At 32.0% G+C, this 19,201-nt stretch overlaps 1 protein-coding gene and 1 long non-coding RNA gene across 5 annotated transcripts in view; one reads left to right on the top strand and one right to left on the bottom strand.

Annotated features, from left to right (window-relative positions):
* Positions 1-19,201, top strand: part of DIAPH3 (diaphanous related formin 3) — a 569,365-nt gene that overhangs the window by 386,068 nt on the left and 164,096 nt on the right. For all 4 annotated transcript variants that reach the window (XM_082435809.1, XM_082435810.1, XM_082435807.1 and 1 more), the window contains one exon: positions 11,630-11,765. In XM_082435809.1, the coding sequence (XP_082291935.1) occupies positions 11,630-11,765 (136 nt within the window). The remainder of the gene's footprint in view (positions 1-11,629; positions 11,766-19,201) is intronic.
* LOC309647946 overlaps positions 1-19,201 on the bottom strand; it is a 908,978-nt gene that overhangs the window by 29,210 nt on the left and 860,567 nt on the right. The window lies entirely within an intron of this gene.

Consider the following 19,201-nt stretch of genomic DNA (forward strand, 5'->3'; position numbering starts at 1 on the left):
TAGATACTGAATAACAATTTGTGATGTTGAAGTAAATAACAGATGAGATTAAAGAGAGAGAAAGAAACAGGAAATTACCAAAAATGACGAAGTAGGTTTGAAAAAGAATTAAGATAGAATTTAAGGAAATGGAAGCATGATGGTTGAAATTAAACATGTATTAAACAGCAGACTACATTCAGCTGAAGAAAGAAATGGCGAGTTAGACAACAGATCTAAAGAAATTGTCCAATGCAATCCAGGGAGACAATAAGATTAGAAGTGTAAAAGACATGTTAAGAAACATGGAGGACAGGGTGAGAAGGGCTACCCCTTGTACCATGAGAGTCTCAGAAAGATACACTCGAAGGAATGAATGAAAGACAATATGCAGAATGATGGCTGTGAGTTTTCCAGATCAAGAATCCATAGAATAGGAAGTACAACCTATACCAAGCCAGATGAATAAAATGAAATTCACTTAAAAAATATTGTAATGAAACTGTAGAACACTAAAAGACAAAATCTTAAAAGCAGCCAAAGAGAAAGATACAGTCACTAATGCAACAACAATTAGATACAGATGACTTCTCATTAGCAAAAATGGAAAATAGAAGAAAGTGAGATATTTTCAAGTGTTGAAAAAAAATTACTGTTCTCTTAATTTGGGGTATTCAGCATAAGCTCTTTATAGAACAAGGGCAAAATTAAACTAATTTCAGATAAACAGATAATAAAGGTGTTTTCTGTGACTATCCCTTTGTTAAAAGACATTCTAAAGCAGAAATTGGCAGACTTTTCAATGGGCCAGATAGTAAATATATGCAGCCTCTGTTGCAACTACTCAGCTCTGCTATAGCCATGCAAAATCAGCCATGGTCAGTAGGTAAATGAATGGGTGCAGCTATGTTCCAATAAAACTCCATTTACAAAAATAGGTGGCTGACCAAGTACTGTAGTTTGCTCACCCCTGCTGTAAAGGATGCATTTCAAGAAGCAGAATTTTTATTTAAAGGAAAATTTGAGAGACAAGAAGGCATACCTACCATGAAACTAAATGTATAGAAATGAAGTATACAATAAAACAATGTGTAGCTTGTTTTGCAGAGAAGGGGAGACAGAGCTTAACTATTGGACAAATTGTTAAGTAAATTGAATGAGAAATTTGGAGTTCAGGTATTTTATATTCTCTGTATTGTTCAAAGGGGAGGAAGGGAGGTCACGATATCAATTAACTTTAAACATCATTAATTTGTGTATTAAAATTACAAGTATAGTCAGTAAAAAATAGTATAAGTTCCAAACTATAGGGTGAGAAATGGACTAAGAAAGGCATATGAAGTAAAACAAACACAAAAACTGCATGTAAAAGGAGGATAGATTAAACAGGACAAATAGAAGAAATAATGTAAGTTGTGGACACAAATATTTTACAAATTATAATAACATTTTAAAAGACCATAAGATTGGACAAAAACCAAAATATAGTCTTATGCTGTTTATAAGAAACTAACCAATAACCCAAGGATACGGAAAAGTTTGAAGTAACAAAACAGTTAATGAAATACAAGACAAATATTAATTAAAAGAAAAAGGGAAACTATGTTAATAACAGATAAAATAGACTTTAGGGAATATTATTTCATGATAAAAAGCTTAATTCACCAGAAAGATACGATTCAAAAATTTGCATGTGCATTATAACATGGCATCAAAATAAACATGTAAATTATGACAAACTATAGGAATAAGTTGACAGATAGCATTATATTAGAAAACTTCAACAAAGTTCTCTAACTTATTGATGAGTCAAGCATAAAAATATTGCTAAAGTTATGGGAGCTTTAAACAATTCAATTAATAGATTTGATTTGATACATGTGTATAGAACCCAACCCAGCAATTAAAGAACACATATTCTTCTCAATCACAGGTAGACCTTTTATCAAGTTAATCACATACTAGAGACTGTGAAACAAATCTTAATAAATTTGTAAGTTTCAGGTTTATTCATTGACCACAATAACATGAAGTTAGAAATAAAATTTAAAAAGGGTGACCTTTTAAAACCTTTTAAAAAAATTCTAAAAACATACTAAATAATTCATGTATCAAGGAAGAAATCATAGAAAAAGACAGACCTGAAAGTACTGAAAATACATCAGAATTTGTGGGCCAAAATAATAGTGGTGTAAAGAAATTTATACCCTAAGTCTTTATATTAAAAAATCAGAAAGACAAAGTTAATAAGGTTAAGCATCTGACTTCAGAAATTTAAAAACAATTATACAATCCAGAAAAAATAGAAGGAAGGAAATGAAGGGGAAAAAATGACTTTAGGGAATTTTTAAGAACCAAAATGTTCTTATTTCGATAAGACAAGTTAATTAGATAAATTTCTGAAGAGATTAATCAAGAAAAAAGAGAAACAGTATTGAGAATGTAAGAAGGAATATAACTATAGATATAGAAGATACTAAAAAAAAGAGCATACTGTAAAAATTTGTAGGCCAGAATTGGAAAGGTCGATAAAATGGATAAGTTCCTAGGAAAAAAAATTACATATTGAAATTGACTTTAAAATAAATAGAAAGCTTTAATGGGTCTATGACTAATTTTTAATTTAATGACTTCAAATCTTCCAACAAATTAAATACTTGGCCCAGAAAGTTTTACAAATGAGTTTTCCTAAATTTTAATTAAACGATTATTCCAAACTAATAGAGTGTAAAAAAAATTATGACCAAATGTTCAAAAAGGTAAATTCTTCATGTCCAAGTTGAGCTTATCTCAGAAATGGAAGTGTGGTTTAGACTTAGAATATCCATGTCACTACATTAAGAGTTTCAATAGATTGAGAAAACATTTGATAAAATTCAACCCTTGTTCAGATTTTAAAACAAGAACAATAAACTGGTTGAACCCTCTATCCCTCAATATGAAATGTAGGACAAAGGGAACCATCTTTACCTAATAATGGAAATTTAACTTTTAGCTAGTACAGTACAATAAGACAAGAATGAAAAGGATAAAAACTGAAAAGGAAGAAACTAATCGTCCATTATGTATTTCTTATTTTTAATAATTTTAATAATTTTCCTGTAGGTTCCTTTTTGCATTATTCATAGGAATAATTCATAGGAATAATGCAAAAATGAACCTACAGGAAAATTATTAAAAATAAGAAATTTTATCAATGGTATGTACAGAATCAACTACATTTTTACACATTAGTTACAAAATATTGAAAAATCATAATTTAAAAAAAATACATCATTTATAAGAAATAGGAAGAGAAGATACAGACAATAAATCTAACAAAAGATGTCCAAGACCTGAATGGGGTAAATTCTAAGTTTTTTTCAATAGACTTTTAAAACAAAACTTAATGGAGAGCCACATCATGTTCATAAATAGAAAGATTCAATATTGATATAAAGATATTGATATAAAGATATCAATTCTCAATTAATCTACAGAATCAGCAATTCTGTTCAAAATCCTAATAAGCTTTTCAAAACCCTTAATAAGTCTATTCTGAAATATAGATGACAAAGCAAAGGCCCAAGAATAGTGCAGTCATTTCTAAGGAAGAAAAGGCAGAAGAAAAAAAAGATATAAGCTCTCATAATTAAGACAGAGTGTTATTGGTGCAAACATGGATACATTGATCAAATGTACTAAAACAGCCCCAAAACATCAGCATGTATATGGACACTTGAAATCCAGAAGAGATGGCTTTGTAGATCAGTGGGGGAAAGGATAGGCTACTTGTGAAATTGTTATGGGTCAACTCATTTTTCATATGAAAAAATTAAATCGGATTCCCAGCTCATTTTATTCACAACTGTATTCACAAATGTTGATCCCAGTTAAATAAAGTAGGTACTGAATTGTGAACATCATTTAAAATTTTAAGAAGAAAATATGGAGGAATATTGTTGTCTTTGATGTAGGGAAGGATTTCTTAAATAATATATTAAAGGTATCAACAATAAGGGAAAAGAGATTTTTGACTACTACATAAATTTGAGAACTTCTGTTTACTGCAAGACAACATACATAAAGTACAATGACATTTACAATCCAGGATATATTTAAAAAGCATAAAGCTAACAAAAGATTAGTATCCAAAATATTTAAAGAACCACAGTCATTAAGAAATTGATAACCTAATGGAATAGTGGATAAGAGATAGGAATAGGCATTTCATAGAATAGGAAATACAAATATTTTATAAACATGTGAGAAAATACTTAAATTAATAACCATAGATATACAAGTTAAAAGCATGATGTGATACTATTATATTATATTATATGGCAGGTATATACCTGCCATATAGGTAAAAACTGATGATAACAGTCTTGGTGAGTATGTAGGCTATGGTTATGTACTGATGGTGGGGGTGTACTTTGGCTCAACCACTTTGAAAACACTTTCACATCACCTAGTGAGACTGAAGACAACCCTCTCCTTTCATTCATCAGTTGTGCTCCTATCCTAGAAAGCAGTGGCTTTCAAACTATTTGACCCTAACCCACATTGTAAAATAATATTTTATAATGGGACCCAGCACTCTTATATTTATATATTTTTTGAACAAAAACAAGCAATACTTATCCTCACTGCTTATGTTATGTTCTAAAGTGTTCTGTTCTCTTTCACTTAAAGAGTATCTGTCAACAATTTCTAAACAGATCTAAGAACCAATGAGACCTGCCATTAGAAAAAACTCTTACACATATACACAGGGAAACATACAAAAATGTTTGTAACTGCGTGGTTCATCATAGCCCCAAATTGGAAACAACCCAAATCCCACTGATAGGAGAATAAATAATGAAACACAGTTTATACATAAAAATATGGATGAATCTTAGAAATATAATGTAGAGTGAAAAGAGCAAGTCATAGAAGTTTACAATAAAGGATAATGCAAATATAAAAAAACTCAAAGATAACATTTATGATAATAGCCACGATTTATGGAGGATTATACTCTGCAAGACTTCTAAATTTTACATACATACACATACACACATTCATTTAAATTTACTGGCTTTGGGTTATTTTGCTTTCTCTGAGAGAAAATGTGTTCTATAATGCTATAATGTATATTTAAACTAGTTGTGGGAAAGTTCTTGTTATTACATTTAGTTATGCAGAAAACAAACTATAGGAGGAAAACAATTGTGAACTGGTGTATTTTATTTTCTTCCAAAATACACACACATGAACACATACAGACACATGTATATTTGTTAACATATATCTATATATTTTTGTATGTACATTTATTAATATACCTCTGTATTTTTTAGAGATATTTTAGAATCTTCTATTACCATAAAAATCATATGAGCCTTAGGAACCCAGGTTAATTATTGGTTATGCCTTTGAAGTGAACAGTCAAAATGTGACTGACGTTTTAAAATCCTCTAGACTGGTAAGCCCATAGATCTTTCAGACAAGAGCATGTACCAGGCTGTGTCTGGAAGTTCTGCAAGCACTCAAAGAATTTGTTTTGGCATTACATAGGTGAAAGTAGTTAGTGGCAGTGCAGTTTATTTACCAACTGACTATATGGAAAACCAGGTCAAGAATAAGTTGATTAAAAAAGAAATTGTTGTCTTATAGCTAACTATGTATATGGCTCACCTTTAACTTTCCTTTCTGGCTTCAAATTTTAGAATTGAAGTAACTAAGAGGCAATTATATCTAGAGTAATGCGGTTTTCTAAACTTTTCTGTTTTAGGCTGCTTCTACTTCTCAAAATTAAGGATAAAAGAAAACTCCAAATTACTATTTGAACTGAGATAGTATTTTCAGACTAACTGCCTATTTCTGTGCTGTCTGTTGGTATTTTTCCAGCTAAAATTCTTCTAATAGTTATAATGTTCGAATAAGATACATTTTCAATGAGATAGGCTTTTAAATGAGACTCTATAGTGCATTTTCCATAAAACAGAATAGCTTTAAGAACTACTTCAGACCTTATTTCTAAAGGTAAACATTATTTTTATAGATCCTAAGAAGTAAATTTGACTTTTTATTGCCCGATGGAATACTAAAAGGATGTGGCACTTATATCTGGCAATAGGTGATCTATTCAATGTTCTCATTGAAATGCATCCGGTCATTAAAGTAGAAAATTCACATCTGGAAATTGTATGCTTTAATAAGTTTGAAAAATAAGCTACATGATATATTTTTTATCTATTACCCGTTCCTCTTACTCATTTCCCTCAAACAAGAAATAAGCTTTGATTCCCAAATATTTGCCTATCCTTTGTCCTCCACAATCCACCTTTCCTTTCCCATCTCCCTTATACATACATACACGGGTGCACATGCACACACACATACAGATATGCACACTTGTCTGTGAGACCACACTTCTTTTCTTTTCTTTTTAATAGATCTTTATTGGAGTATAATTGCTTCACGATACTGTGTTAGTTTCTGTTGCACAACAAAGCGAATCAGCCATATGCATATACATGTCCCCATATCCCCTCCCTCTTAAGCCTCCTCCCTATCTCACCATCTAGATCATCGCAAAGCACCGAGCCGAGCCTATCTCCCTGTGCTATGCTGCTGCTTCCCACGAGCCAACTATTTTCCATTTGGTAGTGTATATACGTCTATGCTACTCTCACTTTGCTCCAGTTTCACCCTCCCACCCCGTTTCCTTAAGTCCCTTTTCTATGTCTACCTCTTTATTGCTGCCTTGCAACTAGGTTCATCAATACCATGTTTTTTTTGTTTGTTTGTTTGTTTTTTAGATTCCATATATATGCGTTAGCATACGGTATTTGTTTTTCTCTCTCTGACTTACTTCACTCTGTATGGCAGACTCTAGGTCCATCCACCTCAGTACAAATAACTCAGTTTCATTTCTTTTTATGGCTGAGTAATATTCCCTTGTATATATATATATATACCACATCTTCTTTATCCATTCATCTGTCAGTGGACACTTAGGTTGCTTCCATGTCCTGGCTATTGTAAATAGTGATTCAGTGAACATTGTGGTACATGTCTCTTTTTGAATTATGGTTTTCTCAGGATATGTGCCCAGTACTGGGATTGGTGGGTCATATGGTAGTTCTATTTTTAGTTTTTTAAGGAAACTCCATAATGTTTTCCATAGTGGTTGTATCAATTTACATTCTCACCAACAGTGCAAGAGGGTTCCCTTTTCACTGCACGCTTTCCAGCATTTATTGTTTCTAGATTTTTTTGATAATGGCCATTCTGACCGGCATGGGTTGATACCTCATTGTAGTTTTGATTTGCATTTCTCTAATAATTAGTGATGTTGAACATCTTTTCATGTGCCTCTTGGCCATCTGTATGTCTTCCTTGGTGAAATGTATGTTTAGGTCTTCCACCCATTTTTTAACTGGATTGTTTGTTTTTTTGATATTGAGCTCCATGAGCTATTTGTATATTTTGGAGATTAATCATTTGTCTATTATTTCATTTACAAATATTGTCTCCCATTCTGAGGGTTGTCTTTTTGTCTTATTTATGTTTCCTTTGCTGTGCAAAAGCTTTTAAGTTTAATTAAGTCCCATATGTTTATTTTTCTTTTTATTTCTGTTACTCTAGGAGGTGGGTTAAAAAGATCTTGCTGTGGTTTATGTCAAAGAGTGTGTTTCCTATGTTTTCCTCTAAGAGTTTTATAGTGTCTGGTCTTACATTTAAGTCCTTAATCCATTTGGAGTTTACATTTAAGTCTTTAATCCATTTGGAGTTTATTTTTGTGTATGGTGTTAGGGAGTGTTCTAATTTCATTCTTTTACATGTAGCTGTCCAGTTTTCCCAGCACCACTTATTGAAGAGGCTGTCTTTTCTCCATTGTATTTTCTTGCCTCCTTTGATGTAGATTAGGTGCCCATATGTGCGTGGGTTTATCTCTGGGCATTCTATGCTGTACCATTGATCTATACTTCTGTTTTTGTACCAGAACCATACTGTATTACTGTAGCTTTGTGGTATAGTTTGAAGTTGGGGAGCCTGATTCCTCCAGCTCCATTTTTCGTTCTCAAGATTGCTTTGGCTATTCGGGGTCTTTTGTGTTTCCATATGAACTGTAAAATTTTTTGTTCTAATTCTGTGAAGAATTCCATTGGTAGTTTGATAGGGAGTGCATTGAATCTGTAGATTGCTTTGGGTAGTATAGTCATTTTCACAATACTGATTGTTGCAGTCCAAGAACATGGTATATTTCTCCATCTGTTTATGTCATCTTTGATTTCTTTCATCAGTGTTTTATAGTTTTCTGAGTACAAGTCTTTCGCCTCCTTAGACAGGTTTATTCCTAGATATTGTATTTTTTTTGTTGCAATGGTAAATGGGAGTGTTTCCTTAATTTCACTTTCTGATTTTTTGTTGTTGGTGTATAGGAATGCCAGAGATTTTGTGCATTAATTTAGTATCCTGCAACCTTACCAAATTCATTGATTAGTTCTAGTAGTTTTCTGGTGGCACCTTTAGGATTTTCTATGTATAATATCATGTCATCGGCAAACAGTGATAGTCTTACTTCTTCTTTTCCAACTTGTATTCCTTTTATTTCTTTTTCGTCTCTGATTGCTGTGGCTAGAACTTCCAAAACTATGTTGAATAATAGTGGCGAGAGTGGACATCCTTGTCTTCTTCCTGATCTTAGTGAAAATGCTTTCAGTTTTTCACCATTGAGTATGATGCTTATTGTGGGTTTGTCATATATGGCCTTTATTATGTTGAGGTAGGTTCCCTCTATGCCCACTTTCTGGAGAGTTTTTATCATAAATCGGTGTTGAATTTTGTCAAAAGCTTTTTCTGCATCTATTGAGATGATCATACAGTTTTTATTCCTTAATTTGTTAATGTGGTATATCACATTGATTGGTTTGCGTATATTGAAGAATCCTTGCATCCCTGGGATAAATCCCACTTGATCGTGGTGTATGATCCTTTTAATGTGCTGTTGGATTCTGTTTGCTAGTATTTTGTTCAGGATTTTTGCACCTATGTTCATCAGTGATATTGGTCTATAATTTTCTTTTTTTGTGATTTCTTTTCTGGTTTTGGTATCAGAGTGATGGTGGCTTTGTAGAATGAATTTGGGAGTGTTTCTCCATCTGCAGTTTCTCAGAAGAGTTTGAGAAGGATCGGTGTTAGGTCTTCTCTAAACGTTTGATAGAATTCGCCTGTAAAGCCATCTGGTCCTGGACTTTTGTTTGTTGGAAGATTTTTAATTACGGTTTCAATTTCATTACTTGTGGTAGGTCTGCTTATATTTTCTAATTCTTCCTGCTTCAGTCTTGGAAAATTCTACCTTTCTAAGAATTTGTCCATTTATTCATGGTTGTCCATTTTATAGGTTGCCTTCTCTTTTCCTAACTTATGTTGACTTTTTAGCAGCCGTCGTCTTATAGGTGGTGCTTAACGTATCATCAATATGAAGCCATATAGTGGAAAAAATATAAACTGTAGATAGCTTTCAAGTCTTGCTTCTGCCTCTTACTTTCATTGTAGTGAACAAGCACACAATCATTCTAAGTCAGAATGGAGGATGCAGATTCCATTTTGAGGAAAGGAGGGATTGCATATTAAAATATGTATTATTGCAGCTGGTATTTCATAGCTTAGCAATAATATTTAGTGTTACTATATATCATGAACTGTGAAGAGTCTGAGAATTTATCAAAGTTTCATGATTTCCATAGTTTCGTGGATGTTGGTAAAGACAAAAGACCATGGGGTCAGAAACGAAGAATGGTTTATTACAGCACTAGTCATAGCTAGAGTAAATAATTTCGTAGATTCCTGATCTCAGGTTCGCACAGGGCAATGTGAAGAGGGCTGGGTTTAATACCTACACACATAGTGCTTTGTATTACTCAAAGGAAATCCTGAATTTAGGGAACCCAATCTTTTTTCAGAATTAGTAAGACTATTTGACCTTTGCCCCAGTTTATCATACTGGACAGTAAACAAATCCATTTGCTTAAGAGGTAGACACTACCTCTATCTTCCAGGAGTGTTCATTATATAAATATCTTTGAAAAGATAGTTTGGAACAAAGGTGCTTCATTAGTACTTGTATCTTAGAGTACTTAGTTTTGCACTCTCTTACTTGAAAGTCTTTAGTTGTTTCCTCCTTCCTTGAAGGAAACTCTAACCCCCCCTATCTTGTTCTAGAAGATCCTAAATGATCAGGCCCCAGCATATCTTCTGACCTTATCTAACACCACCATACTGGCCTCTTTCTTCTCTCTCCAACCCACCAACAGCCTTTGCATTTGTTTTTTCCCAGATCATTATCTGGGTAGCTCCTTGACTTTGAGCTTGAATCAAATCAGAGAGGGAGGCCTTATCTGACCACCTAATGTAAGTTAACTGTCCAGGCATACTATCACATCATTCTTTTAATTTTTTTTGTAGTACTATATTTATTAAAGATTTTAATTGTTTATCGTCTGTCTTTGCCTCCTGTCCCACCCTATCACACAGAATGTAAACTTGTTTTAGAACTGTATCTCTATTTCCCAAGTCTTTAGGTTAGTACCATTTACTATTCAGTCTCTCAGTAAATGTTTATTGCATGGATGGATGGATGGATGAGTCTAATATTCCCTCTATTCTGTGCTTTTTTTCCTCCTTTTTTCTTTGCAATTTTCCTTTTATTGTTTTGATCAATAATACTAAACTTTATTTTATTTCTAATGAAGAACTTGCATTATCCCTAGGGTAAAGAGAAAAAAAAGAATATTATAGTAAAGAAGAAATTAAAGCCTCCCCCCCAAAATAACATGCCACCTACTTGTTAAAGTTTAATTATATACTTTTCTACTTAATTCTATTAGTGATAAACTAGCAATTAGATAACCTGTTTGGATTCATTGGTACTGAGAATATGGTCTCCACAGGAGAGTGTAATATGATGCCATGCTGTTTGTTGGCACTTTGAAAAATCTATGATTACCTGCTAATTCCCACAGATGCCACATGAGTGGCATTTCTTGATTTGCATAAAACTTTAAAAAATAAGAAAGTAACTAATCACATATCTATTGAGATCTTCTTATGGTTCACATGTCATTATTGGTTTTGATGAACAGTCAGAGAGCCTGACTTTGAAATGCCAAATATTTCTTTAGTCATCCTTATGACACTTCTCTCTGTATGAAAGAAATTGTTAAACGATGGTTTGTAATATAAGGTAGCCATTACAAAATTTCAGCTCTTTTCTATCATTTCTTCTGTGATTATTTTTCTTGTACCCAATAGTTTACTTAGCAGAGGAGGTATGGGAGACTAATACATTTCCTAGACACTCTTTTGGAAGTATGTATAGGAAAATGGTTTTGATTTGTAAATTAAATGCTCTTTTATCTTTAGTTTCTGTCTTCCTCCTCTTAGTTGATTTCACTAACATGCAGGTGCTTTAAACATAACAGTTATATTTTTACATACATAACACATTTAACAAAGGTTCATGTGCTAATATTTTAAAAGATTGTGTTACTAATATAAGAAGTAGTCATTACTTAAAGGACATTTAATCACAATTCTACAGATTAATAATTTTCCATTTTCTTTGTGGAATCACTGTGGTTAATATTGATCATTTTCCAAAATTTGTTTGTAATAGCAAGCAATGAAGGAGAATTTCAAAAAAAGAGAAGCAGAGGAAAAAGAAAAACGTGCCAGGATAGCCAAAGAATTGGCAGAGAAGGAAAGACTTGAACGCCAACAAAAGAAAAAACGCCTGTTAGAAATGAAGACTGGTGAGTACTATCAAATTTGCTATTTATACTGTGTACACCAAGATTAATATGGGTTACTTTATCAGCAGTTTAATATACTTCTGTGAAAAAGGAAGACATGATCGCTTATTTGCATAGCTAAACAGTAGAGCAATTCTTTCTTTTATGGGCTTTCCCCACTTTAGTTTACTAACAAGTAGTGTTTTCATTCTGACATTGGTCATAGGTGATTTTGGTCCTCTGGTGTACTGTTGTAGTTCCATTATATTAGCAGTTCTTTGGCTACTACTTAAATAACCAATCTGCAATAATTTATGTCAGTGAATAAATTAACTATAGGAAACTGTGGGAAATTCTTTGGGACAAGTAATCTGTTTTCTTTAACAAAATACTCTTAAGGAAGGGGAAAATATGATGGAGGGGAAACTTACTGATTAAAAGAGACTTAAAGAGACATATCGACTAATTGTAATAAATGAAACTTATATATACTCCAATCCAAACAAATGTGGAAAAAAGTAGTCTGAAAAATTTGAATGCTTTATTTTTTCTTGTAAACATGACAACATTGTTGTGAATATGTTTTAAAGTCTCTTTTAAAGACTCGTACTGAAATTTTATAGATGAAAAGATATTATATCTGGGATTTCAGTCAAAATAGCCTAGCATGACTGGAAAGTAGGCAGGTGTATAGATGACACAAGATTGGCTATAAATAATACTTGGTAAAGTTGGGTGATGGGTACTTGGAGGGTAGGGTGTGTTCACTATACCATTTTCTCTACTTTTGTATTTTGAAATTTTCTGGTTTTTTAAAATTTATTTATTTTGTTTATTTATTTTTGGCTGTGTTGGGTCTTTGTTGCTGTGCACAGGCTTTCTCTAGTTGCCGCGAGCAGGGGCTACTCTTCATTGCGGTGCGGTGGCTTCTCTTGTTGCGGAGCACGGGCTCTAGGCACGCGGGCTTCAGTAGTTGTGATACATGAGCTCAGTAGTTGTGGCTCACGGGCTCTAGAGCGCAGGCTGAGTAGTTGTGGCACACTGGCTTAGTTGCTGTGCGGCATGTGGGATCTTCCTGGACCAGGGATCGAACCTGTGTCACCTGCATTGGCAGGTGGATTCTTATCCACTGCACCACTAGGGCAGTCCCTGAAATTTTCTTTATTAAAACGTTCTTGGAAAAAATTTAAAAGAAAAAGTAGAAAAACTACTGTTTTACAGAGACGTATATGTATATTTTCTAAAGCTAAAAGTTACCACTAAGTTAGAAGCAAAAGAATTAAGTAAATTGTAGTTATATTTTTACCCCCTCAAAATTCTGTCTCTTCCACCTCCAAGCCACTAAGGATTGCAGAAGACTTTAATTAAAATCCATCAACTTCACTGCTCAATTACCATAGTTTACAACTCAGGGCTGCAAATTCACCTAAGGTTTCCCTGGGGTAAAGCGAGATGCCTTTTTTGCCTTCTTTACTTTCACTTTTACAGACATATTTTATCTTTAATAAAGCAAGCTGAGTAGCTTAATGTATTGTACATGTTTCTTCTAGGGGAAAAAATTATCCAAGCACAATTTCTTGTTCATAGGAGTACATTTGAAATTCAGGAAGTGTTCTCAGAAATATCTTAAAGTGTTAACAAAATGGAGATCAGGAAAACTTAGCACTGATTTTTAAAAGAAACTTCTGGACACCTTTTTAAAATAATGTATTACTGCCTAATTTACCAGACATACTGATATTTGAACATTAGCTCATTTAGTATTGGTTAACAAGTCATCTAGATGAGTTACTTGATGGCAGATTGGCTGTGTACTGTTTGTGGGTTTTACCTAAGGGTCTGTCACACAGAGCCTTTTTAGCAATCAGTCTGGAAAGTTGAAACCTGACAGGAAGCAAAAATTTTAATGAAACCTCACATCCAATGTAATCTTAATAATGTTTTCATTTAAATTTCTATTTCTCCTGAAGGAAGTTTCCATTTTTAAAAATAACTAAGTTTATTTTATTTTCCAATTTGAAAATAATATTTTCATGTTATAGAAAATCACCTAAAAAGTAGTGGATCAAAGACCATTATCCATAATCCAAAGAATCACTGTTAATATTTTGACACATTTTTCCTTCAGTTTTAAAAGCTTGTACCTTTTAACAACGTGAGTTTAGTGTCTCACATTACCTTGCTGAACTTCCTGAATGTTTCATGTGTTACGTAACTTGTGATTTTTAATTTGTAATTTGTAATATCTATGTCGTTGCCTCCACTGGCTATACCATGTCACATTAGTCAATGTGAGGTCATAGAACAATAGTTATTTCCAACTTTTCAGTGTGATATTTATTTATGCATAACTAATTGAAAATGTTTGTAATTATTAGAATATGGAATAGAAAAGGGTAAATATTTTTAAGACTTTTGGTGCACGTTACCAAATTGATTTCCAGAAGTATTATTCTAATTTCACCAACTTTTAACGTTTAGTTTATGAATGTGTCTTAGTTGAGTATTCTCATTTTTTAAGGTTTTTGTTAATTTAATAGATTAAAAAGTTGTATTTTATTATCTTCACTTGCATTTCTTTGAATATTACTGAATCTGGACATTTTTTCAAGTGTTCATGGTGCATTTGTATATCCTCCTTGGTGAATTGTGTTGTCTTAGTCTTTTTCCTAATTGATTTATGTGTTAGCTTATTATGCATCAATATTTACCTTTTAAGTAGATTTCCTCAATTCGGCTTTTTATTTTTATATCTTGACATGTGTTTCTTTTTATGTAATGTTTTATTATAATCTTTGTTTTTGTGATTTTTTTTCTATCATCTTTAGGTTTAGAAAATCATCCCTTCAGCAATTTCATATTCTGCTTCAATCTTTTTTTAGTTTAAGTTATTCATAATACTATTCTGCTCCAGTTATTTGTAATTCTTTCTTAGTCATTCATATATTTGATGTATAATTTTTAATATACTAGGGTCTGTTTCTGAATTCTATCAAAACTGTTCTAAAATTTGATGATCAATTATGGCTAATAGCTGGTTTATGTTGTTTTCAGATAGGTAATTTTATGTTGAGGTTGTTACTTTTCTATTCTCAATTATTAAAATAAATTTGAATACTTTTGATTTTTCAAATAAATTTAAGGAAAGTTTTCTATTACATCTTTGGTAAATTGGAGCTCATCTTATTTGACCTATTGGATTATTTTATGAAATTTTTCTATACTATCTCTTCCCAAACATGGTCTGGAAATTATCGTAGATGGGTTTCAAATAAATGTAAGGCTCTCACTTGATGGGAGCTCCCAAAGCCTTTATATGCTGAGGTCCATATGTACCATACATTTTGACATTTTCCGGGAGAGTATTCTTCAAAGGATAGTCTGGCTAACATTGATTTATATAAACAATATTAAATAAATAATTTAATACTATATATTATGTGAATATTTTAATAGATTTAATCAATCATTTGATAAAAGATCATACAGCATTTGATACAATAGAAAGCTATGATACAGTTCTTTTGAAAATTTTGGAAATCAACTTTGAATTATTTTCCTGTAGACTGTAGAATTTTAAAGAATTTAGGGCTATATCCCAAATTTCATAGCACCTAAATATATAATTTTCTCACCAAAGTAAAAGACCTCTTCTAAAATCCCAGTAAATGATGATTATTCTGAATGGTCTTTAATTTTCCTTTAACCATAACATGATTATTATAGCAGAGAAAAACAAAATATTCAGTCTCAGTATTAATGTAGTTGTTATAGCCAAGTAAGTCATATAAGAATCAAATATATTATTATTTGTTGATACCTTTTTTCATGTTTAAAAATAGTACTGTTTTAAAAATAGTACAAATATGAAGTCACCTTTTTCTTTCCATATTAGATGTAGAACATGCTTTTTGTCAATACATTGTATTATTATGAAAAATATAATTGCTGTGGTCTTCCATTATTATTTTATTGGTATAGAAAAAATTAATAGCTAGGCCACTTTTGTTTCTTTTATTCATCAACAGTTTTTTTTTTCCTATATGCTGTGATTGCAGTGATAAATAAGGATAAATAAGATTTCTGCTGTGATGAAGTTTAAAATTATAATGAGTGAATCAGACAACCACATATGTAAGATAATTTCAGATTATAAAAAGCTATGAGAAGTAAAGTAAGACAGGATAATGAGATGAAAATAGAGACTGGCTGTGTTGGTGTGTGCTGGAGATGAAATTTGGTCTTCAAAACTAAAGAGAATATTAATGTATATCAAACTTATTCATTTAAAATATTGGTTATAAAACTCCTTATAAACTGATAGGATAACCAGGCTCATATATATTTACTATGCTATATATGCTAATAGTGTGAAGTTTTTAAACATCTTATTGTGAGGATCAGCTAAAACTTTATATTATTTTTCTTTCTGGGTGTTATATTTTCATACAGAATATAGTATTGCTCTAATCTTTGTAGAAGTTGTTGCCCTGGCTTTCTTCAAAAGAATGTAGAAGGGCAAATTGTTGAATTTATAGTAGTGCTTTGTCACCTCTCTGGACCAGGAACTTCTTGTTTTTTCTTATTTCTGTATGTAGAACACATACCCCTGAATGATAGAGAAGGAGAAAAATCTTCACATAACCCTACCCTAAACCCACAGGAAGCTTCCTTCCGTATATTTTCATGACTTTAGCATTTTCACCATACACATAAGAACTGTGTTTTTTCACAGATGTACAAATTCTTGTACCATCACCCGAGGCAGTAGAGTAAATTCAATCCCTGCTCTTTCTTATCCATCATAAATCACTACTTGCCCTTGGCAAGACAGCAAGCAACTATTTTCAAGTCTACTATTTATTATCACTATCATTTCAGAATGTTTTTTTTGTTAGTAGAATGAAAATAAACATGGGTTAGTGGGATGTTTCCCTAAGAAGAAAAATGAAGCATTAAAAATCCTTTGGAGCAGCAAAACTAAGAAGCACAGCATCTTGTATTATGTAATGGCATTAAAAGGTCATTTGTCTCATTTTTGTTTTCTTTAAAAATGATGAGCCTGGAGGTCTCTTAAATATTCACATATGCAGTTGTAGATATTTCTGTTGAATGATTTGGTATTACATTAAACAAACAAGCAAATTAACTACATTTTCATGATGTCCTTGTTTAATTGGTTGAATTTTGAATACATTCTCTGAGGTTGATGTTTAAATTTGAATTATTTTTATTTAGAAGATACTGAAAGTATTAAATATCTGATGTAGAAATTAGTAAGTATAGACAGTGAAATTTATTTAAAGTGTGTAGCTATCCTTATGTGTGATCATTTCTAGTAAGACAGATAGTGATTTTATGTGATTATGTACAACTTTTTCAAAGCTGCACTTCTGTCTCTTAATCATGGAAACGAATAGGGCGTTTGAGAATAGAATTCAAATATTATGCTTTAAGACTTCCTGAGTCTGTAAGTTGATTCACTTAATTTTTAAATAGCACATCAGAATGGTCTTGAAATGGACCCAATGTTGTATAATTATGTTTTGTGAAGGAGGTAAATAAGAGCTTATTTAATGGAGCAATAAAAACTATATGAGCAGCTTCTATATTTTAGTCTTTAGATTACAATTTATTATTTATTAGACTTAAATGTCTCATTTGGTACAACTTCAGTCTATTAAATAAAGAGATAATTAGCTTTTAGAAATCTGTTGTTTACCCACATGGCCAAAACTGCTCCTTTGTTTTCCATTCTGCAATTTAGAATAACTAAGCAATTAGGCCTCCATTTTAGAGGAAATACATATTACAGAAATACTACTTGGGAATGTCTCTACCAGTCTCAAAGTTATGCAATTAATGTGTGTACTTGCTTTCAAAGGCTTGACAATTACCCTGTCCTCTACATATATCATAAAACTTAGATTATTTTCCATAATTGCATATATTCTAGTTTTATAGAGTAGTGCTTTCAGTTTTTTAGCATCTTTTGGCCATTTATGCATATAAAACAGTAGTTTTAATTATTTCTCTACTTAGAAGAATAAATAAATTAGATTGCATTGGCCTTGATTATTTCTCTTTTCTTACCTTCATCTTTTAAGGTATAATAATAATAATTATTATAATAATAATAAAAGCAACAACACCCACTACTACTACTATCATTACCACTACCACCACCATTTTATGTGTCACATATTATTTGCCAGGCTCTGTATGTGTTCATTATTGTATGTAATAGTTGCAGTGATCTTAGAAGACTATTTTTATCAAAGAGTCAGTTAATTCCTTTTATACATGGTCACAGTTTTAACAAGCAGTGAAGCCAAGACTCATGTTTTCTGACCAGAGGTCATGTTTTTATTTTTAGTTCTTTAAATTTTTTTAATTGAACTATGGTTGATTTACAATATTGTGTTATTTCAGGTATACAGCTTTAGATTCTTTTTCATGATAGGTTAATACAAGATATTGAATATAGTTCCCTGTGCTATACAGTAAATCCTTATTATTTATCTATTTTATATATAGTGGTGTGTAGCTCTTAGTTCCATAATCCTAATTTATCTCTCCCCCTCTCCTTTCCCCTGTGGTAACAATAAGTTTGTTTTCTATGTCTGTGAGTTTGTTTCTGTTTTGTAAATAAGTTGATTTATATTATTTTTTTAGATTTCATCTCTAAGTGATATATTTGTCTCTCTCCATCTGACTTACTTCACTTAATATGATAGTCCCAGAAGTCGTATTTTTAACTATTGTGCTGTTATTCCTTTACCACTGATGACTTAACCATAATGTAGAAAAAAGGGACCAAAACAATTTTAGTAATTGGTGACTGGCACTAGACTATACCTATGTATTGTATACCTTTGTTGAGAATTGTCTTCCCTGAAAACCTGTGAGAGGGACAACTATCTCTTTAGTGCCATGTCAATGATTTTAAACTAGATAGCCTCTTCCTTTGTCTTGGGAAGTTTTGAGAGAATTGCCAAATTAGGAATGTTTCCCAAATGCTTCAGATTCTACTTTGATTCTTCTGCTTATCCAAAGATTTGTATATCCCAATGCCTAGAACTAGCACCTCCCTGTCCCACTTTTTCTTTTTAATTTTTTTATTGACGTATACTTGATTTACAAGAGGTTTAATTTTTATTTATTTTTATTTTATATTGGAGTATAGTTGATTTACAATGTTGTGTTAGTTTCAGGTGTACAGCAAGGTGATTCAGTTATACATATACATATATCCATTATTTTTCAGATTCTTTTCCCATATAGGTTATTACAGAATATTGACTAGAGCTCCCTGTGCCATACAGTAGGTCCTTGTTGATTATCTATTTTATATATGGTAGTGTGTATATATTAGTCCCAAACTCCTAATTTATCCCTCCCCCCACCCCACATTTCCCCTTTGGTAACCATAGTTTGTTTTTGAAGTCTGTGAGTCT

This window comes from Balaenoptera physalus, assembly GCF_965194825.1.
Source record: "Balaenoptera physalus genome assembly, chromosome: 18".
NCBI classification, from domain to species: domain Eukaryota; kingdom Metazoa; phylum Chordata; class Mammalia; order Artiodactyla; family Balaenopteridae; genus Balaenoptera; species Balaenoptera physalus.